Source organism: Xenopus tropicalis, chromosome 8, assembly GCF_000004195.4.
Source record: "Xenopus tropicalis strain Nigerian chromosome 8, UCB_Xtro_10.0, whole genome shotgun sequence".
Taxonomy (NCBI): domain Eukaryota; kingdom Metazoa; phylum Chordata; class Amphibia; order Anura; family Pipidae; genus Xenopus; species Xenopus tropicalis.
The window spans coordinates 66,397,776-66,421,911 of NC_030684.2; the positions used below are offsets into that span (position 1 = coordinate 66,397,776).

General features: G+C 36.1%; 1 protein-coding gene across 1 annotated transcript in view; it reads right to left on the minus strand.

Moving 5' to 3' along the window:
• Positions 1-7,901: 7,901 nt before the first annotated feature.
• lrch2 (leucine-rich repeats and calponin homology (CH) domain containing 2) overlaps positions 7,902-24,136 on the minus strand; it is a 49,514-nt gene continuing 33,279 nt past the window's right edge. Inside the window, 10 exon segments of the mRNA NM_001016380.2 lie at positions 7,902-8,230; positions 8,417-8,494; positions 9,225-9,362; positions 10,106-10,218; positions 10,781-10,838; positions 13,566-13,616; positions 15,033-15,077; positions 21,233-21,331; positions 22,252-22,294; positions 23,734-23,802. Of these exon segments, the coding sequence (NP_001016380.1) occupies positions 8,111-8,230; positions 8,417-8,494; positions 9,225-9,362; positions 10,106-10,218; positions 10,781-10,838; positions 13,566-13,616; positions 15,033-15,077; positions 21,233-21,331; positions 22,252-22,294; positions 23,734-23,802 (814 nt within the window). The 3' untranslated portion in view covers positions 7,902-8,110.

The window sequence follows — 24,136 nt, forward strand, 5'->3', positions numbered from 1 at the left end:
CCCCATCTTCCTTTCTGCTGATTCACTGCACATGCACTGTGCTGCGGTCACTTACTTGAGCTTAGGGACCCACTCACAATATACTGTGTATATAAAATATAAATGTCACAATATAAGAATTTAAATAATTAGTATAAGTATAAGTTGGCTCTGAAACAAGCACAGTTAGAATCAGAATTTAATAATCAGCCCTGTGATACAACCCCTAAGCTTAGCTTCTCAACAGCTGCTCAGAGCAGCACTGAACATGCAAGTGCCACTGCCACTGCTCCAGAATCCAAGATGGGGGACTCCTGTGACCGCTGTAAAGGCCTGGATCATTACTACTATAGATATTCTTGAACTTTAGACTGGCGCAGTAAGTTCAATATACAAAATATGGCATTACTATATTCAAATATGCAAAAATAAGGAAAGGGGCAAACACTTTGCTTACATCAATGTACATTCATTAATTGGGTGTAGCTGTGAGGATTAAGGAAAAAATCTGTATTAGTCAGAATTGTTATCATTTGTATGGATTTCCTTGTCTTGTTTTTTTTGGAACCATTTCAATGAATTTTTGCAACACACACAAAACAAGGGGGGAAAGCAAAGCTAAGCAAAGATAACAAAAGACACCTTAGTAAAAACTCATGTTAAATAAAGACAAAAGCGCTCATATACTTGAGCCCCAGACATGAGTGCAAGAGCACCCCCTTACTGCTCATGTACATGAATGCAGGCAGAATAGTATTTTAACCTTGGAATTTAAGTTGGCAAATCATTCCCCATCAAAATCAGTCTGGTAATTTAAATGCATGCCAAGTACAGCTATATAATTCAAGTTTTCACAAAGTAATGTAATTTTAGGGATCTGTCACTCCGAGCATATTTATTCCATAAAATACTTCTACACCCTGTAGATGTCTTCTGCTTGGCCCCTATAAATCAACAAATGCACTTCTTAGATGAGGTGCAGGGGACAGACAGGCCCAGACATGTAAGGTAAATCATGTTGTGAAATTCCAGCACCCTGTGACCCAAATAATCAATGGCACATTTTGCTTTTCATGGATGCATGAAAGTGGATCATCCCAAAATAAATCCCATATTCTATATAAGCTGAAAAAAATGTGTCAATATTAAAAATATCAATGACTTTAAAGACTCCATAGGCTGAGTCACTATAATTCTTAACCTTTTCCAAGGATTAACAGAAACTTGGATAAAAAGAATACTGTGACTCTGGTATATTAAAATAATACTATGGCAATTGATACAGAATTACGCTAAAGGCAGATCTGTAAACTAAGGGATTTAAACTGTTGGAATAAAACTGACTTCCTTCCAAGTAAGAAGAGTTGTTCATAGAAATTAGTCATAATGAAAAAGATATGCATGCGGATTAACTCAAGTTCAGTTAGGGACAAATACATTTTCATTTGTATATTATTGCTCTTCAGGAGATTATTGAAAGCTAATTTAATAGCTATACATATGACAAAAACAGAAAAGGGCAACTTTAAGGGCTAAAGTACAATTCGAAGGCAATTTAACATGTTATGTAACAACCTCTCAAGTTGTTGCACTGGGGACAAAAAAATACTCAAAACCACCTCAAGCACTTGCATGGCAATCTACAAAAAGCATGGGTTGCAAGGCTTGTCAAGCAACTGCTACTTGGAAAAGGGGTAGCGCAGGTGAAATGAAACTTAATTATACTTAGTAGCTCAAAGAATTTAATTGAAGACCTGTAAGCCACATTCAAATGGAAAAAGTATTGGGGAGCAACACAAGCATGGAAAAAGTTCCTGGGGGTGCAAATAAGAGCTATAATTGGCTATGTAGTACTTCCTATGTACACAGGTAACCTATAGAAGGCTCCGTCTGACTTTACACTGGGTTTTATGCAATCCACACTTGCTTCCAAGCCAGAAACTCAGAAACGGGCAACTACTTTGAGGCGACTGGGAGCAACATCCAAGGGGTTGGTAAGCAACATGTTGCTCACAAACCACTGGTTGGGGATGACTGAGTTATACTGTGCAGTGGGTGTGTACATTGAGATGGAGAGCTGGATTTTTAACCCCAGATGGCACGGTTACCTTCACTGATTGAAATACTGTGCGTTTTCATACTCACCTCAGCTGAAGTGGACTTCTTTTGTTTATATAATATAGGATTTTCAAAGTAAGTATCCGAAAAAAAAAAAATCTCAGATGACTTTACTATAAAATGCATACAAATGGTGTTTACAGTAAATTACAGCCAAATGTGTTTCTCAGTGGGTCTATCTTTCTCCAGAATTATTTTTCGGTTTTAAGGCAATTTTTTGTGTTTAGAAAGCTTTCTACGTTTCCTGCATTTTGAGCACTTTTCAATTCCTTCTAGCCTTTCTCACCCCAACCTCTATGTCTTTTCTGTTCAGCTGATCTGTACCAATTGGAATGGCGAGAGATGCTAAAAACAATTAAAACTGAGCAAGAGCATAAGTACAGACCTACTGGAAAAACAGCTACCACAGGCATTGCCTATTAAGAACATGGGTAAAGAGGTGTTGACAAACAGATTGGAATTGCTCTTAAACAAGGTTCTGCCTATTTCAAAAATTGTCAGGTCCAACGATGATAATTTTTCATCTGGCCTTCTACCTGCAGGTAGCTGAGAAAAGCTAATTACTGATGGGTTGATTAGTGATATGGGTGATATTAGTGAACATTATAAAGTATGTTTAGAGTTAATATTTGTATGTTTATGCCATTTGCTATAAGCACTTTCCCCAAAATGTAATACTATAACAGCATGGCACCTATCTTGATCCCTGTATATTCATGCCAATTCACCATTATCCAGTCAAAGCTTTTTTCCATTCATTTGAAAAGGAAACAAGCTACCCAGGTCAAAGCTGGTGCTGACTGCAATCACTCTGAAAAGTGGAATTTCCAAAACAATTCCAACTTATTGGACAGCCATCTAAATTAAGAGAATTGAACTAAGGGTATTGACACAAATGAGTGCTCTGTTGTCTGCCGAAAATCTCCCCTCCCATGTAAGACAAAGTGTTGAAAATACATTTGCATAAAATAAATGTAAATTTATGCGGATAAAACATATGAATCACATGATCGGTCAAAATTGCCTTCCAAGGCAATTGTGTGATTAATTTATTTTGCCGGCTACGATTTAAACTTATCTCCATGAAAAGGTATTTTGGGGCATTTTATGGCTCACAACATTTCCCGTGGGTGACAAAATCCTCCATGTGCAATCACCCTTAAAAAAGCTCAAAAAAGGTGTGCAGAGATATCCTAGAAAAATCCCTTTATTGCAGCTGGCAGAAAACAGCACAAAGTTGGTGTTTAATGTTATTGTAAAATCTAATCTCGCGCCAAAGATATTGAAACACCTGTGTTCTTTCATAATAAGATTTAGCCTAAAAATTCTGATAGATTGTCAGCATAACATCAGGTTAAATAAGAAAATGATTATACTCCACAATGTTCATTTCTAACAACAAACCTATCTTCGCTTGAATCCACAGTCAAACTACCTATACATCATTTCAGTCACTTGGTTCAGCTCTATATTACAAAGAGACAGAGCAAGAGAATGACCTCATCCTACTGGACCCTAGAGAAACAGTCTAGAAGAAAAAACAAAGGTAAGGATCTCTTATTTCTTATTATCTTTTATTTCTTTCCCAAAGGGCTCATTCTACCCATTATATATGGCTACTATCATCTGCTACACAGACATCAGGTCATTTGGGAAGTTTGTTTTTATGGCACATTATATTACTATTGTAACTATCAGCTCCTTTACATATGATAACCAGCTAGTTATACCTTACAAAAACAAGAGTAATCTCCTTGGACAGATTAGGACTAACTGGAAAGCACTTAAGCATAAGAAAGGAAAATCCAATAAGAGTTGCTCTCTGGGTTAATTGTACATGTCATTCCAATGGAGAATAAAAACAATGGTGACGCTGTTCTGAATATAGCTCATAGCTTTGCATCAGAGGTGACCTACTAAATTAGAACAATATCAAAATGTAACCAGTGTTCAAGTTACCATAAGACATATATAGATCACAGAGCTATAAATAATTGCATTAATGTTTTTATTGTCTCTATTTCATAGTATCCAAAAAGTGCCAACTTTCTAAGCTTGATAACCAATGCGAGAAAGTCCTCCTCCATAACTCAACTTATGCATATACTGATATTCGTGTTTCATGGAAAGGAACATACACAATAGTTTCATAGCATATGGCATTTTGGATTGCCATAATTATGTTATGCCTAATGAGAAGCTCATGAGAGCACATATAATATAAAAGCTTTAAGCATTATGTATTCTGGTTGCGTGAGTTAAAAATGGAATGCCTCTTGCTGACATCAATGAGAAAAGGCAGCAACATCCACGGATTAGTCACAGTGACTTGCTCCTAAATTTTTGCAGAAGATATTTGGAGTTTAGTTATTCGGGCTGCTTTCACTCCTTATATTGAACACAGGTGTTATAGGACATTGGCAACATTTTACGGAAAAATTTTATAATGGTATAGGATTCAAATAATTGTAACCAGCTAAAAATATGCAATAGCATGTTTCTTTACATAAAAGTTAAAACCTAGAAGGTTAAAGGACCTCTGAAAAAACGGACTATAGTGTGTTATTATGATAGGGACCTAAGATTGTAAGCTCCAGACACTGACTGCGAATGCTGTATATTCTATTGCAGTGAAATATATCTGCAATATATAAATAATAATAAAATGAAGGGACATAGCATCAAAAATGAGGTTTGTTTTTTCCTGAATTAGAGTAGCAGTGGAATGTACTGAGATTATTTATAAGAAAAAATGGGCTCTGAAATCCCTTTATTCTCTATCATCACAACCCAACAGCATATAGTATAAAAGTAGTGAAAAAAAACATAAGAATAATAGAAGGTTATCTTATTGGTTGTGGTTGGTATACAATTATTACTTTAAGTACAGGCTTCTAACCATTTTGGCACAGGCAAACAGGGTCCTATAAAAAAGGCATATTCCCTTAAAGGAGAAGGAAAGGCTAATAAAGAGTTAATCTCAAGCTGCAGGCATACCTTCAGTTGTCTCAATAGTGCCCTTAAGTCTCCCCATATTTCACCTGTTCAGAAGATCTGAAGCCAAACACTGAGAAAAAACGCTGAGCTGGGTACAGAGGATTCCCATAATGCATCACTCCCACATTGACTGTGTGACCGGGCACTGAAGGCAGCACATGCGCTGTAGTAGGTTTTAGTGAGAAGCCGGTGTGCTCCCCTCTTGCACACAGTGACATGAATCGCCGAACAGGCAAGGAGCACAGAGGCAAGCGGGGAGCGAGCGGTGGGGTGGGGGTGTTGCGGGGGGTTGATCGGCACAGGGGGGAAGCGAGCGGGGGTGAGAGCGGTGTTGTTAGATCACGGGGGTGCGAGTGGGGAATCCAAGATGGCGGCCGTGACAGGCTGCAAATAAACTTAAGTTAGAAGCAAATTTTTTGGAGATGTGAGCATTATTTTAAAAAACAAATTTGGCGATTTAGTTTGGGCAAGGGAGCTCTACACTATATTAAGGGCTACAGTAGTAGCCTTTCCTTGCTCTTTAAGCAGCTAAAGTGGCTATATGGTAACATTATAGCTGATACTTTTAGAACCTTATAACAGGTCAGGCTACAGCCACATGGGGCTAATTCTCTATGTTTATCCACAGGCTGAAAATCTGACTGGGTGCAGGCACATGGAGTGGATTATGTTGGCAAAATGTACACATTTCTAAGCTTACAATGCATACATTTCTAAGCCTACAATGCATACATTTCTAAGCCTACAATGCATACATTTCTAAGCCTACGATTATCTGCACATCAAGAATCAGCCCCATGTGGCTCAAAGTGATACAGACACTAAAACCTACGGATCAAAATATTAACGTATATTAAAAGTTCCCTAAGTAATTGTTACTTGAATTTCCTAAACCTGACTGTTCTGCCAACCTGAGCTTCTAATGCTAAGGGACTCCTGCTGCGCAAATATGGCAGCCCAAAGACAAAAGTTATGATAGATGTAAATGTAGATTTTAATTACTGGTATCAGTATCTCTTTAAGCCTTAGCTTGTGAATAACATGCATGTTTTTTACTGTTTGGATAACATTCCTACATTTAGCATGTGAGCCTAACACTAATAGATCCATATGCAAAAATACAAAATGAAAGCATAATGCAGTAGGGGGGCTAACTAAATGTACACAGAGTATTTTATCTTAAAAATGAACCTGAAAAATGTCCCTTTTCCTTCTTGCAATAAATAGCTAAACCATACTTTTCAAAAGTAAACAAAAAAGTGACACCCAATTTGAAGACCACAGTTTCAATCTACTCTTTAGAAATGTAAAACTTTTAAAAGGTCATTTGTACAGGCACTTCACATGTAAACAGTCTACAACAGAAAGGAAATTTGGCATCAACTTAGACTATAAAAATACTTAAAAAATTACAAATATATATAGAAAATCCAAATCAAGTCGTAAGTAATACTTAAAAGCAGTCACTAACTCAACAAATTTTACAAGTATCCTAATTACAAAAAATGACAAAATAAAAAAAAAAAAGAAAAATAAATTCCTTCCCTCCTAAGGAATCCCATGTTTGGTCAAATAGAAAAAAAATGCAATGGTTAAAAGGGACACTATCACTTTTTAACCAACTTAAAGGTGAAGGAAAGCTGTAGGTATAGTACAAATCATGCTAATGCTGTTCTCCTTGCCAAACTTTATATAACCAGAGTTACTGGCACCAGAAATCAGCTTTGTTCCTAGAACTTTGCAGAAACAATCCAAGCTCCCATTGAAAATTTTCTTCACTTGCCTTGCCGGCAGACCAGGATGCACCTGGGAATAATTATTCACCAAAGAAACTTGAAGCTTTGTTTTCTGTTTGTGACACATATAGAAAAGGGGTACTTGTAGGGACAGTAATGATGAGCAGGGTGATCATGTGGCTGACACTCGCCCAGGTGAAGGGGTTTTGGTCACAAAAAGAAAATGCAGTTTCATTGGTCAAGGTGAAAGTACTGAGCAGAGATGAGGGAAGATTGCAGGTTATAAGAACATTATGGAACAACACAGTGAGTTAAGAGTTACATACTGTATTCACAATATCCTAGATTCAGCTTAACTTTCCTTATCCTTTAAGATGTTTTTGCTGTGTTTAATGTAAACAAAAGAAATATAAATGAACATTTAAAACAACACCTCTTATTTTGATTTCAAAGCTGTAACTTTGCTGCTTAGGTGGGACATGCCTAGGCAGTAGCTTGTCTATAAACACAGCAGCTAGCTCTCACATGTGCATTATCTTGCCAATTATTCACTATGTGAAGGCACGTGGTAATTTTAGGGTGTTTTTGCTCATGTCATAATAAAAACATTCCATTGCTGGTGTTTAGATGCAAATTGCTTGCAATGAGAGGCAATTTCAACAGGGAAAAAGATGGGGCAAGCAAACAGCAGAAATTTACACTCTGTGACATTTCCCCCCCCCCCCACCCCCCCAATATCTATGCTTTAATATGCTGCAATGTATTTCCAGATGAATCATAAGCATGCTGAGTGGAATGCTGTTAATGACATTTATTGCTTTCTGCACCAATGTCACTTTTCAAAGATTTCAGCTGCATGCCCCACCCAGTGGAACAATTGTAAGTATTTTCATAACAATGCTTATGCTGTTATAAATACAAAAATGAACAAATGTACATTTTTAAAAATACATAAGAAAATAAGTGGTGAAAAATCAAGAGATAGTGTCCCTATAACAATGAACAACAAAACAGTTAACATTTGGTTTAAAGAAAATATATATTAAGAAATACTTCTTAGATTTTTTTTTGTTTTTTACTTTAAAAAAAAAAAAAAAAAAATGAGAATGGAATGGTAAAAATAGGATTTTTAACTTCAACTTAAATAGTACAGTAGCTGTGCACAGTGCCTATTTCAGCTTGCAGGATTTTACAAGAATTGTCCTAGGAATTAATTCTGAGATTTGACTTTTGAGGCTTAAGAATGAGTTAATTAGAATGTCAGTGCTTATTTGATCATTTTACAATGAAGAAAGTTGTGATGCTCTTAGTAAAGGTAACTCTAGAAGCGCCTGTACTGTGACACCAACTTTAACCAAACCTCTCTCTTCCAAGATATGATGTGGCAAGCAAAGATGGTCCTGCGGAAAAAAGAAATAAATAAATATCTGCTATGATAACGCTGCAGTACCACAATATGATGGGACCAGGCACAGTAGAAGGGAAATGCAGAAACAGAATAGGGGCACTAAGAGAAACATTATAAAGAAGTTGTGTCATTAAAGGAAATTCACAGATATTTGTTGGGGAGAGGAAACTAATCTCACCTGAGGAACACCAAGTTTCTTGCAAGCCTCGAGGAAGTTTTCAACATTTCGCCTGCATTTTGCCATACTTAGTTTAGGCTTAAAAAGAAAATAAAAAATAAATAAATAATTTCTTCTTTGGAGACTCTACTTTCTTAACATCCATAGGTCTCACATGGCCCATACAAGTTTCTCAGCATACCAGTAGAATAAACTGGGTTCCATGAGCCATGTGGGTCTCCCTCTTATTGAATATAGGATCTAGGTGCATTGTCATTAAGGCTAATAGCACTCAATTTTGTCCCCTCACTGTCTGCTCTAGCAAGCATGTGATCAACCAGTAAGTGCACACAGGTGTGATTTCAGTGTGAAAATGAAAGTTTTTGCACTTCCCCACAAAAATCATCTCAGTGGCAGTGACGAAAATACATAATCAATCAATATTTGCACATAGGTTTCATTTATTTTTTTCAAGTTTAAAGTTTCTGAAATATAAAAGATTTATTATTGTGCTTCTTCAACCTTACTTTTTTCCCAACAGCAAACAACTCAAACATGCTGTTTGCAAAGCACTACTATTCATTTGTAAAACTGTAAGAAAAAAATAAACCATTTGAAAAACAGATTTATTAAACATCCATCACAGTTTGGTGAAATACACAATAAGTATTGTGTGTAAAAGCATATAAGCTACTCTTATGTTTAGGTAATTTTAAACCATAAACAAATGTTCCAAGATGTGCTGTACAAAATGATATTCAGTATAAATATTCCAATACAGAAAATATATTAAATGATTTAAAATTAAGAAACAGATAGTAGCACATACCACTGCTGGTGAAGGGACATGAATACTGCCAACAGAACGTGGGCGTATATGATTTGCAAGATGGCACAAAACTACTCCATCCATCAGAGCTGCACCAATGTCCTCTGGTAAAATAACTTTCAGTCTGGACTCGAGATTCTAAAAAAAGAAAAATATATGAATGTAAGTTCTTGCGAGCAAAGCTCTCCCCTCCTATTGTCTTCTAACAAATAACCAATCGTTACTGTGAAATGATATTGGGGAAGTGTTGGTCTGTATGTAAACTGGTTATGCATATGTATCCTTTTACTCTGTAAAGCACTGCGGGAACAATAATTTGTCAGTATTGCTGTCACCATGATATTCCAAACAAGGATTATGACAACTTTTTAAAATATATATTATTTGGGATATTTAACTGTATCCATAAACACAAACCAACACAAGGTATTATATATACATCAGGTAAAGAGTAGGAAGATAAGAGCAGCTATTACATTGAAAGAAACATTTAACTTTATGTCATATGGCATATGGGGCAATTTCAAGTGCTTTGTAGCACTCTGGGCAAATAATAAAACTAATTTCTCTAATTTCACTTTGAAGAGAAATCACTGGCCCATGTTTTGTTCAGCAACAACACATTACAAGTTTAAATACAATTTTAAATACCATAATTAGCCAGTATAATGTACTTTTACTGAATGCTGGCATATTAAGCCCCACAGTGCCAGATCTTGTAGCATACAAATGATGTTGATGAAAAATGTATATACATACCCAAGTAATCCTTTCCCACTAAATACACAATAGTTACAGTTATAAATATAAAGGGTGAGCCAGTCTCCTTTTTTGGAACACAGACGCTGAAATTTCCCAAAATGTCATTGTATTTGACTTACATTCCGAAGCTGGTTTATTTGTTCCCTTTCTTCTCGTAAATGTTCCATCTTCCTCCGCATTGTAAATCCTGGATCCATTGAGGTATAATCTTGCCTGGAAGAACGGCTAAAAGCTGTAAAACACAAGTATATTATCTACAAGGGCACTTTAAGATAGGGAGATGCAAATTACAGAAATACCCCATATGTGGTAAACCCCATTTCACAAGCATTCCAGTTAATAGATCCTAAACCTGTACTAAGAAACACATTGGTTTAAAAATAACACTCTAGTTTAAAATTAAATTAGAGTTATAGAGGGTAACTCTATAACCGAACATAATTTCAATTATTCAAAGATGCAATAAACACTGTGTTTGATTACAATGACAGGCATGTCAGTAAAAAATCTGTTCTGTGGGGTGACAGTGAGCCATCTAGGCCAGTATATAGATCATGGATTCTTAAACTATAGGTTGGCACCCAGGCTGTTTAAGATTGGGTCTCCATGTTCCCACTATGTAATGCGAAACAATTAAACATGAGTAAAATAAGTGATTCTACATCAATTTTAGAGTGAAAAGGCTAATTCTGCAACAAAATTTGGAGCTTCTACAAAAAAGGTCAGGGACCATGGGTCTAGATAAATGTTATCCTCATTTTTATAGTATATAGAAAACAGAATGAGACACTCACCTGACCTTGGCTTTAGCCCAAATGGAGTAGGAGAATTGCTGTGAGATCTTTCACAGTCCTAAAGCATAAAACATTAGTATTATTGACTCATGTAAAGCAAATGCATTACCATCAACAAAGTTAAGGAATTAAAGACAAAACCCCAGCAGGGATGGTAAAAGGATTGTCACTTCACCATTAGTACCATGAATTGCAATGTCATTTTTGGTCTGTGTTTTAAGCAGAGGGTACACAGACAGATGCTTAACTGTTTCTGCTATAGCTTGGCCTTTATGGCTTAGTGACAATCACGACTTGTTAAGCTTCTTGAGGCGTAATTTTGGTTTATAATGTGAGGCCACTGCATTTCATCTGCTTACAAAGCCTTCAGAAAAAGTTATCATGATGTATTGTACTGGTACAATAACAGTTAGGAAAACAGATAGCCTTATTAGACCCTTCGTTATGACTTACTTCATGACTAAGGCACCTGGGATTATTTGCACTGGAGTTTTTTGCCAAAAATGGAAAAATCTGTCCTATAATATATATGTACAATATTTTCAATACTCTTCTCAATAAAAGCCTCTAATTTTGAAAATGTTACATAGCTAGTCAAGGTTAAGTTCCCAAGTAACAATGGCAGTAATATGTAAGCAAATACGGGCCAGGTATTTTTTTTTTTTTTTTTTTGCATTCTGACGTATTTTTAATATTCTTGACTGACTCCGCAACTTATTGCCCAGAGTATAGGACCACAAGCATTTCCTCCCCATACAATATCTTTTAGAAAGACTATTTCAGAATTTTGTAAATGTTATAACAGTAGAATCCCACTGAGATCACTGCAACCTACCTACTAACTGGTCTCCCAGATGCCGGTTAATCTCCCACTCTGGTTAATCTAAAACTTCAGTGCTAAAATCCTCCTGCTTTCTAAACTTGTTCATCCCCTATTAGTCTTTCCCATGGCTCCACATTAGGCAAAGTATATACAAAAAAAGCTTACAAAATTCTTCTTCTGACCTTTAGGGCAGTCGCACACAGCGAGATTAGTTGCCCACGATAAATCACTACTGCTGGCGACTAATCTCCCCGACATGCAGTTCCACAGGCAAGAATGTAAATCGCGTGTTTTCATCCTGCTGTGCCTTAGCTCTAGAATTACATACCTAAATTTCTCCTCAAAGAACTCCCCTCAAGTTTTTCAAAACTAAACACAGATCCTATCTTTTGGAGTATCTTTTTGGAGTAATAATATAGCATAAATAATAATAAAAAAGTATCTGATTCCATCTTGGCTCTTAAGGCCCAACGCACAAATTTGTGTGCACTTATTTTACTCCTCACTCCTCCCATGTCTCTTAGTACATATAATTTAATCTTCGTAACTCTGTATATTTCAAGTGATATTGACACCAAAAAAATTACTCTTCAAAATATGATGCATGAAAAGTCTCCTATAGGTCATGCTAATCATTTTTCACTGATAGGTCTCTGCTTGGGTAAGTAATTGTTACTTGAAGTTCCTAAACCTGACTGTCCCCTTTCAGCCTGTCAGTTATAGCTAATATGGCAGCCCACTCATAGAGGAACATGGGGGATCAAAAAGGTAATGTAAAAGCACCAAGCAAAACTTTTAAAGCACCTTTATAAAGTGCATGCAAAGACAATTTTACATTAAAAACAGTTTTATTTCTGGTGTCCGTATCTCTTTAATGTATTGTTTGTTCAGAGCATTCCTACTGCACTGTACAATTGTACATCCCTGTGTATACAAATAAAAGCTTGTAAGTGTATTTAAAGCCCCTTAAGCAAAAAACCCCAGGTTTTGTCCTAGAATTTAAAGGAGAAGGAAAGTCATTTTTGGCTTTTTACTGCCATTGGATTTGCCCCATATGTGCCACCTAGAACAATATATTTAATCAGCAGAAAGCTTTACTATACCTGAGTAAAGAGCCCCAGAAGCTTTCTACATTTGTTTAAACAGCTACAGCTCTAGCTGTTTGTAGCTCAGATCACACATTCCTAAGGGAGGGTGGAGGGAGTTCTTAGCATTCTTGCGGGAGGGGGGAGCAGGAGAGAGGAGAGAACTGCAAAGACTCTGGCCCTAGGAATGAAGGATTTTTCTGAGAGATACCCCAAGAACATGTTTATCAAAAGAAACAGGTTGTCTTGTCTCCTTTTTTTGTAGAGGACATAGTACAGCATTACTGTAAGGGCTTAGGCTGTATTTACATAGCCCTTTCTGATAAAGCTTACTTAGTTTTTACCTTTCCTTCTTCTTTAAGTGATCTTTTTTTGAATTTATAAATATGCCTCTAAACAGTTGCACACTACAGCGTATCTTATTTTTGTGGCTAATGTCTGAACGAACTCTATAACATATCAGTTCTTACAAGAGTTCTTATCATTTGTATAATTATAAACAGTAAATATCAGAAAAATAGGGCATCAGCATGTCAACACATGTATAATTCTCTCTCAAAATATGAAATACATTTTATATTGGACAACATCTGTCACTTGTTCTGATTTTACTGAAATAGCAAAGAACAGAAATCCTTCCAATTACAAATCAATGTTTATGTCTGCAGTTTCCAAGACCGGTTACAGGCCAACACAGAATGAAAGATGATTTGGAATAAAAAATAACTAAAGTGCATATTCTGAAGCAAATGCCTGTCACATACATGTTGACTCATTGCAATAACATATTTATTATAATAAATATTAACATTGTAAATATCAGAAAAAAATAAGGAAAAGAAAATAATAAAATAAAAAACTATATTTTATAATGTACCTCTGAGGAAACAGGAGATGAGGGTGACACATTGGCACTATCATTGTTATGCTGAAATGAGACAAAACAAAAAAGCAAATTTCCTAAATTCACAAAATCTTATACAATGAATAAGTAAAAACAATTTTAACTCTGTACATACATTCTGATCTGTGTAAACTTTTTAAATTACTGCATTTCAATGCAAACTTGACAGAGCATATAATACTATTACTAGAAATATTAGCTATAATTCAGCAAAAAACTTTATAAAACCATATTTATATCAGCATTCTGAAAAAAGGAGAACAAGCACAAATTAAATTAAAATAGCAGATAAGCTCTGTAGAATACAATGGTTTTAGCTCTAAAGGTGGCCATACACGAGCAGATCCGCTCGCTTGGCGATGTCGCCAAGCGAGCGGATCTTCCCCCGATATCCCCACCTACGAGCCGATGCAGTCCCCGATGCGGTCCCCGACCAGATTTTCTAACCTGGCCGATCGAGATCTGGCCAATTTCAGGCCAGATATCGGTCGGCCAGGCCGCTCTGCTCTCCCCATACACGGGCCGATTAGCTGCCGAATCGGTCCAAGGGACCGATATCGGCAGCTATAGTCGGCCCGTGTATGGCCACCTTTACACAGGATTCAAACCCCTATTGTTTTATACAGAGCTTATCTGCTATGTAACCTGTTCCTTTTCTCCTTTTACAGATAAAATAGCTACCCCCATGGCTACACAGCATTTTTTTTTTTAATATATTGATCATTTTTTACTAATAGGTTTGCTTTTGTAAGTAATCATTACTTGATGTTCCTAAATCTGACTGTTTTGCCAACCTGACTGTCCTAAGCAATTTTCGGCTTGCCAAAAATAAACACCATACGCATGGTGTTATATTAACCTTAGACGCTGTAACGGACAGGCTGAGAAGGGACAGTCAGGTTGGCAAAACAGTCAGATGTAGGAACATAAAGTAATGTTTTTACATAGGAATGTAAAAGCATAAAGCAAATACTTTTATGACAAAATTATATATAACATGAAGACTGTTATGATAAATATAAAAAAGGTTTAATTTCTGGTGTCAGTATCTCCTAAAAGGGGAAATAAAGCCTCCCTGGTGTATATTTTATGTTAGAACCAGTCCAATACCTTCCAATTCACTGACACTTTCTCTCTGCCTTTCTGGACATGCTACAGAGGCACATTTACAAAGCTGCGTTGGTGGCTGCAATGTTTGGCCATATGACTCCGACATGTAGCAGCAGATGTACAAAAATTTGCAAAAAAAAAAAAAAAAAAAAGAATAAAGACAAAATGACTGTTCCGATTATGGATTGGGTATCAAAAAAGAATGTCTTATGTTAAAATAAATAATATATTCCGTTCAACCACACTAGGTACAAAAGAAACCATCTTGAGCACTCTGATGGAGAAACAATATCAGTAATTTGCGCAAAAACCCACATTAAACAGCCTCACCTCATTATTTTCATTTCCACCTGAACACTTTCGGGAGGACTTGTACTGTTAAAAAAAAAAATCATAATTACAAAAAAAGGTTCAAAATGATGAGAGTGTTTTTTTATTTTGACCACTTTAAAATAAGATAGTGGGTTTTTATTTTGACCACTTAAAAAAATATCTTTTCTTCAAACCCTTTTCCAAATATGACTTTTTATTTTTTTTTTATATATTTCAATGAACTGGATCAATAAAATGTATAACTTTACTAGAAATTTCCTCATGCAGTCAAACAAATATAGTTTGCTTTATTATTTACTTTACTTATATTGCTTAGATGTTACAGGTTACCTTACTAGTATATTACTGGAGTTTGAGGGAAAACTAGAGCACCGGATATCCACCCAGACCTGGGGAGAACATTCAAGCTCCTTGCACATAATACATGGGCTAGAATCGAACCGAGGACCCCAGAAGTTCAAGGCAGCAGAGCTAACCACTAAACCATTATGATGTGCCAAACAATAGATTGAATACATGATTCCTTCTATTTGTATTTCCTTACAAAGATTAATTCTGGAAGTCACTTTAACTATCTTACATTTGGTTACGCTGGCCATACACGATTTTTAAAAGATCATTTCATTATCGTAGGACCAAGCTTATCCTAAAACTATTGTTTAAAAAGATGATATGCCAATCAATAAAAAGGGACCATTTCAAGTGATATTGTCTAGCTAGGAAAACTACCTGCTTGGTTTTTCAAACAACTGAAAAATGGGCAAATGGGAAAATTTTCAAACCTGCCCGATTGATTTTCTGACCGATATTGTATGAAAAAGCACTAGATGTGTGATCATTTGGTGCCAACTAACCTTACGATAATTTGATAGATTTGTCAGACTGCACTGAAATTGGTTGTTAGGGAGAGAAAAATCATAACGTGTATGGTCAGCTTTAGGCTTAACTACTGAACTCCTTTTCACCCTGCTTAACTAGAAATAAAATATCAACTGTGCTTAAAGAGATGACAGCCACAGAGCAAACCATTTAATATCCTACCTATAAGTCCAAAAACCATGCTATAATAATATGGTAGGGGCAAATAATGCAGTAATGTAATTTTAGCTATACTCTTTTTCTTTCTATACAACAAAATTGTTTAGCTGGAGATCCTTAGTCCAATCTGACCCAACACAGAAATATCACGGGCATTGACCTGCTAAACTACACAGTGTCAGTAGCCCCAAGTATTAGTGTGCACGTAATATAGATGTATTAATTAAGAAATACAATTGTACTCATTTTTGACTACTTCAAAATTCTACATCTGTATAAGAGCTATAAAAAGAGATGGGCTTAGATAGGTTAAGAGGAGTTGTTACCAAACTGTGGGAACGGGAAGCAATTTCCCAGGGCACAGTATTTACCAGGAATAGGGGTAAGATGTTTACTAGTGCCCTAAGTTCCCTGTGTCTATGCATCTATTACTCCTTAACGGAGCAGTAACATCAAAACATTTAAGCATTTTAAAGTAATTAAAACATAATGGTTCTGTTGCCCTGCACTGGTGAAACCAGTGAGTTTGCATCAGAAACACTACTATAGTTTATATAAATATGTTGCTGTGTAGCCATGGTGGTAGCAATACAGGTTGAATACAGAGGATTTAATTCTTACACGGGAATCTACAAAAACTATAGTTGTGTTTCTGAAGCAAAGACACCAGTTTTATCAGTGCAAGGCAACAGTACATTATGTTGTAATTACTTTAAAATACTTTAATGCTTTAATTCTCTTAGATGCAGTAGTTAACTAGGTTTGTCTCCATCTGTACAAGCAATTCACAGGTAAATCTGATAAAGCAGTTTTGCTGTATGAGCCTCCTACTGTATCCAATCACTTTTCTGCTCACTTGTGCATAAACACATTTATTTTACCACTGGGCCTATGGGAACAAAGAAGCAGTAGTTAGAGGAACAGAACAGAAGGATAAAACCACACAATAATGGCAGAAGGTAAGAAATGCTAAATGGAAAAAGTCGCAGAAAAGAAAATGGAGACCTACGAAGAGATAAGTGGCGAAATGACCAAGAAGGATTGGGTACACAAAAACAGACAGGTAATATACTGAAGGGACTAAATAGAAAAAACAAACAAACAGGAAAGGTGAATGAAATTTAGGACAGAAAACTTAAGTTGGATGAACACTTTAACTTGACAACACTTCCATCTGCTGAAAACTGATGGTACTGCAAAGAGCCTCATTTATGAAGATTGGCAGACAATGCACCATAATTTTTTTTTACCCAGGACTAGAGTGTGCAATAACTGTTGTGGAATATGTTGCCACTTTATAAATACCTTTTAATAATAACTTGTACCTATGCATGAGTACATTTCCCCTTAAGGCAAAACTATAAATATCAAGCAAAGAAAATGTTATGATAAAAGTAAAAAAGGTTTAATTTCATGTGTCAGTATCTCTTTAAAGCTGGTACTAATTCCAATGGCTGTATGTCCATGTACCATGTATTTTGCACCTTATTCTGAAAAGTAGAAGCAACTGGCATTTGGCACAAGTACTAAAGAACATGTAAAGGCACAAACACTTTAATTAATACTGTTAAAGTGAAAATCTGTAATAAAGTCTTTTTATTTTCTTACCAATACACAAGTCCGGATCTGTGGCAAGGCCACAAAGGCCCAGGCCTAGGGCACCACTAATTTAGGGGAGGCATGGCACCCAAGTCGCACTGAACCTTAGCTCCCAAAGGGGACAGGACACACAGAATACTTCAGCGCATTGTGATCGCTTCAGTATGTTGGCACAGGTGCAGTAAGCCATACTAACCACTGTGATTTGCTTTTTAACAGGTGAATAGTAAATCCTGCTGATTGGCTGCTACTTGTTACTGCTCCCGGGTTTAGTCTCTTAATGCATAACTTCTATAGACTGCTAAATTTGGGCAGAGACTTTAGTATATGATGAACATTGTAACAAATGCTAAGTGCGAAAATGTCACCACTATATAAATACAGGGTTACAAATAATCAGTACAGCTGCTTTGGATATTATTGTGGTTTAGTTAACAAAATTAATGCATTCTCTAATTATTACAGAGAAAAAAAATAACTGAAAAAATGAAGTATTGCTTTTTTTAAAGAATGCAATATGGAACTAGCATTTCAGGTTTTCTAGACCACTGGTTTCCAGATAATATGTCCCATCCCTGTTGCTAATTTTTCACACAATGTGAGTACTGGTCACCTTCCACTCACTGGAACCTGCTGTGCACCTCCCTCCCAAAGTCCTTTGCTAAAATGTGTGTGAGAAATTATTTTGTTGACTCATTATTAATTATAAAACAATTATGTAACCAATAACAGCTTCACAGCCCAGATGTGTCTCTTTCCTAATGTACTTCCACACAATGAAGCTAATTTTTGTGACTATAGACTGGATTCTATTAAATATTGCTGGCTTAATACACATGGCATTTTTAATTAAGAAAAAATAATTATTCTTCATTATGTCTAAATTAGTTGTTCAGTCAGTCCAGAGAAACACTAATTTAAGTCAGAACTCATTCTGAGTCATTTTAAAACCATTTTAACCACCAGATCCTTACAAGACCAATTTTGGCGGAAACTTTAGCCAAATACACAAAAAACTATAATGGAAAAAAAAGATGTAATAATTTTAATTTTACTATACAAATTTTGATTTATTATTGAGTATTTGTCTTTTGAGTTGCCATTACTACCTATTATCAGTTTTCAAACTGTGAAGTGAAATCCTTGAATGTATATATTGTTTTTTTCTGTACAATGAAAAAGGGGTTAGTACCAATTGAAAACTGGGTACCTAAGTTTGATTCAAGCCAGGGAACTACAGTATCTGCAAGCAGTTGTATGTTCTTCCTCAGTACACCAGTATTGCGGCTTCCTCCCACTTTCCAATAAAAATATAAAGAAGGCTAACTGGCATGTAAAGAAATTGACTGTGTATGTGGATGGGATTGGGACCTTAGTCTGTGTGCTCTATTAAACCAGGACCAGTATGCATTTAAAGCACCAAAGGTTGGTTTCTAATTACGCTTCAGGAAAAGGTGTTGTACTGTGTTAAGGAAAAAGTTATAACAGTTTAAACTTTGGAATGTAAAGCACATTACATGTATCGATCCCGGGGAATCGAGCAATATTGCCTTCTTCTGCATTTTAGGGTGATTGCCCACGTGATATATTTTACATGTGGTGATTCAAATGTATGTGAAAGAGTTGGTATTGTTGGGTGCTTCATTGCCCATGAGAGAAGAGATTTTCCATGAAGCAATAAAGTCAGGGCCCTTAAAGGAGAAAGAAAGGTAAAAGTTAGCTTTTACCTTTCTTTCTCCTTTAAGAAAGCTTTATTAGAAAGGTCTATGTAAACACAGCCTCTATCCTCTATCAAAAGAAACATGGGATTTCTTGTCTCCTTTTTTGGGAACATGTTCTTCAGTATCAGACTTGCTCTCTTAAAGGGCTCTTTCAGGTTTTGTGGGTTGATGTCTGCTCAGTTCTCTCCTCACCCCCCCCCCCCACACACTTCTCCTGCTCCCCCTCCCATAAGAACTCACTTCCCCAAACCTTAGGAATATGTGATCTGAGCTTCCAATAACTGCAACAGGAAGCTACCAGAGCAAGCTGAAATGGCAGCTGCTACCAGAGGGAGCATCTAGGGCTCATTACTCAGGTATAGTAAAGCTTTCTGCTGAATAAATATAGCGTTCTAGGTGGCACTAACGAATCTATTGGCAGTAAAATGCAAAAATGACTTTTCCTTCTCCTTTAAAGGAGAATGCAAGCCAAAATTTAAAAAGCATACTGCCCAATAGTCCTTCTATTGTTTAGTAAAAATGCCACACTTTTGGCTCACCTAATCAAATATTTACTCACACTTACTTCACATTTTCTAGAACAGGCAGCCATCTCTAAAAAGGTATTCTCCCTTCCTTTCCCTCCTTGCTTCATACTGCACATGTGTTTCATTCCCCCCCCCCTCCCCTCTGGCAGATCTACTTCTGATTGGCTGGTGGGCATGTGTAGCTCAGAACAGCAGACAGGATCAAGTTACACACATGCTCAGAGAATAGGAAGGCTACAGGAAGGACAGAGAGATTTCAGTGATGTCACTGTAGTCTTCACACTGCTGTAGGCTGCCAGAACCATATCTCAGAGAAGCAAGCAGGGATCTGGGAATTTAGATATGCAGTATGTACTTAAAAAGAATGCCTTTAGACTTACTTTTAATTTATATTAACCTTTCATTGTCCTTTAAGGTTAAACCTTTATTGGCTAACTAAGATAATAATCACAGGTAGCTTGCCAAGAATTGCAAAACTGAAATGTTCTGAAAGCTTGCTGCCAATATCATCTTAGTTCAGTAATAAAGGTACCACTTTTACAAGTCTGTTTCCACAAAAGAATCCAAAGCTGGCCCTTGTATTATGACCATACACTATTTTGGTGTATGCAGCAAAACATAGATTAACACATACTGTAATATAATGTGGTGCACACTATGGGGTATATTTATCGTGCTGTGTAAAAAGTGAAGTGAAGCATTACCGGTGATGTTCACCAGGGCAACCAATCAGCGGTTAGAAAACCGAACCAAAGCATCTGATTGGCTGCTATGAGCAACATCACCAGTAATGTTTCACTCCAATTTTTACACAGCATGATAAATATACCCCTTGGTGTCACTACAACAGAATAATGGAACATGAAAATGGATAACAAACTTCAAAAAATAAATTGCCCATGTTTTGGCTTTTGAATTCTTCAGCAACAAAAAAAATGTAAAGAAATTAACTGAAGATGAAATGTTGGTGACATATATTTGAAGTGCTTAATGCCAAAATGTGCAGTTTGCCAATTCTTTTCAAACGAATGGTAACGCTCCGGGGAACACTATCCTATGAGCATTTTAAAAATCTTTAAAAATATCAGTGGCCCTGTAATCAGGCATGTTGTAGAAATGTACACAGTAAAACTAAAACAGATTAATTATTTCCTAGTCATTTTAGGCAATGGAAGGGCATTGCAGTTTACCAAAAAGACAGTTCATTAAACTTTCTAATTGCAAACATGACAAATATAGGTGCACATGAAAATATTTTACATAGCTAACATATAAAGTAGATATAGCAGGTACATTACCATGAGCCCATTACCTTAAAATACTCTTTCCTGGTCTGCTTAGACCTCCGTCTTTCCTCTGTCTGGCAGCCTCCAGTACCCCCTTCTGTATCAGCATTATCTTTTTCTGATGCCTAAAACAGTTAACAGCTTAAACACAACTCCACAAATGTATGTCCTCTCTGGCTGCAGCTAATATGCCCATACAATGCTTATGTCTACTATACCAACCTTAAATAACTGGCTTCCCAGATTTCCCCACTTGAGACAATTATTTAATCTGGATATTAGAATTTAATAGAAGTGGGTGAGCAACAACAAAAATCTATTTTGTAGCTACCAATGAAGCAGTGTACAAAACCTCTTTAAGCATTAAATATATATTTATTATGAACCTAATCAAAATAGTGTGTTTCAACAATCTAATTAATTAAAGGAGAACTAAAGCTTATATAAAAAATAGGGCAGAAATGTACATTTTGTTTTGGGCTTCTATACATGCCCTCATTAGCTCCCCATCTTCTTTTCTGTTGATTCACTGCACATGCCCTGTATAGTAACTGAGCTTAGGGACAGACTCATAAAATACTGTCATATTTAGAATATAAATGCTATATTTTAAGGATGATTAGTAAATCATCCAGATTAGTACATGGCAGCTCTGAAACCAGTGCAATTAGCATCAGAATGTAATAATCAGCCCTGTAGCATCAGATTATATGACAGGCAAACCTCATTTTATGCTTGATGACTTGTGACGACCCCCTAAGCTTAGCATCTCAACAGCTGCCCAGAGCAGCACTGAGCATGCAAGTGTCACTGACATTTCTAACAAAATCTAAGATGGGGAGCTCATGTGCCTACCGTAAAGGCATTGCTGCTATAGAGATGCTGAAACTTTAGACTGGTGAAATAAGCTCAGTATGTAAAATACGGCACAAGCCATATTTGTTTTTAGGGTTTAGTTCTCCTAAATTAGTAAATTAATAAATGACACAAACATGTCAAAACAAAATATCTAATAAAAACCTCAAATAGCAATAACTTATCTTACCTGCCAGCCGCAAGGTGACAATGGCGAATTTTCTCCTGTTGGGCTAAAAGGAATAATGTGTGGTTAAACATATTTTCAAGTCCAGTTGCATTAGGTTTATTACTACTAGATACTGCATATCATGATTTGGATGAATAAGAACCTTTATACATGTTATATCTGTTACTAAAAGTAAAGGTTACATCTTCATTTGTTTGGCTGAGCAAAAACATCAAATCTTTTGCGGTCCACAACATGAGTGATACAAATGTATGTGGGCTGTTCGATTCTAAGAAGTAACTGCAAACTATTCATTTAATCAAATCTTATGTATAAGATCTGCTGAATAAAAGCAGCATAGTGTAATGCCATCAGACAGGGCAAAGAAACAGAAAGTAAAAGCTGCTTCTTTAGTAAGAGCCACTTGTACTGACTGAATTGTGAAACTCCTGGAAGTGAAACCTAAGGAATCACTCTTTAGGGACAGCTTTTAGTGCAAGGCCACCATCAGTAGAAAAAAATTAAATTATTCCATTTGGCGCATTCTTGAGTACTGCACCCAGAATTAGATATTATACTCTGACATGAGCAGGGTGTACTTTAATGTATTTCTAAATATAATAGAAAATGGTGACAGATATGAGGATCTGATCATTTAAAACCCATTAAAATGTATGTTACAGTATATCCTATTCTTACCAACTTATTTTTCCTCTTAAATTCCTTAGGGTATCTTTTTTTAAATGTATATCCTAATAAAGGTATGGGATCAAAAATCCAGAAACCCATTATCCAGAAAGCTCCAAAATATGGGAAGGTCATCTCACATAGACTCCATTTTAGTCAAATAATTGAAAATGTTAAAACATATTTCCTTTTTTTCTTTAATCATAAAAGAGTACCTTGTACTTGATCCTATCGAAGATACAGTTAATCCTTATTGGAGGCAAAACAATCTGTTTAATGTTTAAATTATTTTTTGGAAGTATGGAAATCCAAACTGCAGAAAGACCCCTTATCTGGAAAACCTCAGGTCTTAAGCATTCTGGATAACAGGTCTCATACCTGTATATATTATATACATGTCTTGAGTGCCTGGATGTGTAGAACATGTTAAACTGTTTTGTCTGCAGGGAGCAGAAGTATCAATCATAAAAAGAGATATGCCTTTATATTTTGGGGCTCTACATGACACACAGCCTCAGGCATTCATATTTTAGAAAAGTTGTCTTTATCTCAGTACATGTGGGAGAGATTAGCAAATAAATGCTTTAATATGACATATTTTAGCAAAGATGTGCAGCTTTCTATATTTGTGTACAAAGACAAATGTAACCATTTTGAATTTATTGAAATTCAATTTGAAGGCTTTGTGAATTAAGTTTTTTCTTGACACACAAAATGCAAGCAGTGGTCTTTTCTGATTAAACCTTCTGCAAGAGGATGTTATAAAAAAAAAAAAAATAAGATCTTTGCTTAATGCAAGAAAAGAGAAAAGCATACCATTTTTCCGATCCTCTGCTTTGCTTTGTTCTGTCCCGCGTGTTTGCAGAAGTAGTGTGGTGAAGAAACCTAGAAACAAATATAAATAGCATACATTAGCAGAAATCTAACGGACTGAGCTCTGTCCCACGTGCTTTGTGATGTAGCATGATTACTAAACCTCCATGCATATAAAGCCTACTTTGGAGTGAAATCTAGCAGACTGGCCTATGCTGCCCAGAAACATGCTTAAGGTGACTATTTATTAACAACCCAGTGGGGTCCATTAACTGAATGCACATCAACAAAGCTTAAATTCTTCATGATACAGGGCAAAGCTGATTATACAGGACAAAGAAGTTCATAAAGATAGAGTGATCACAAGACCCTTTTGATGTTGCCAGTCCTATTTTTACAAGCAGGC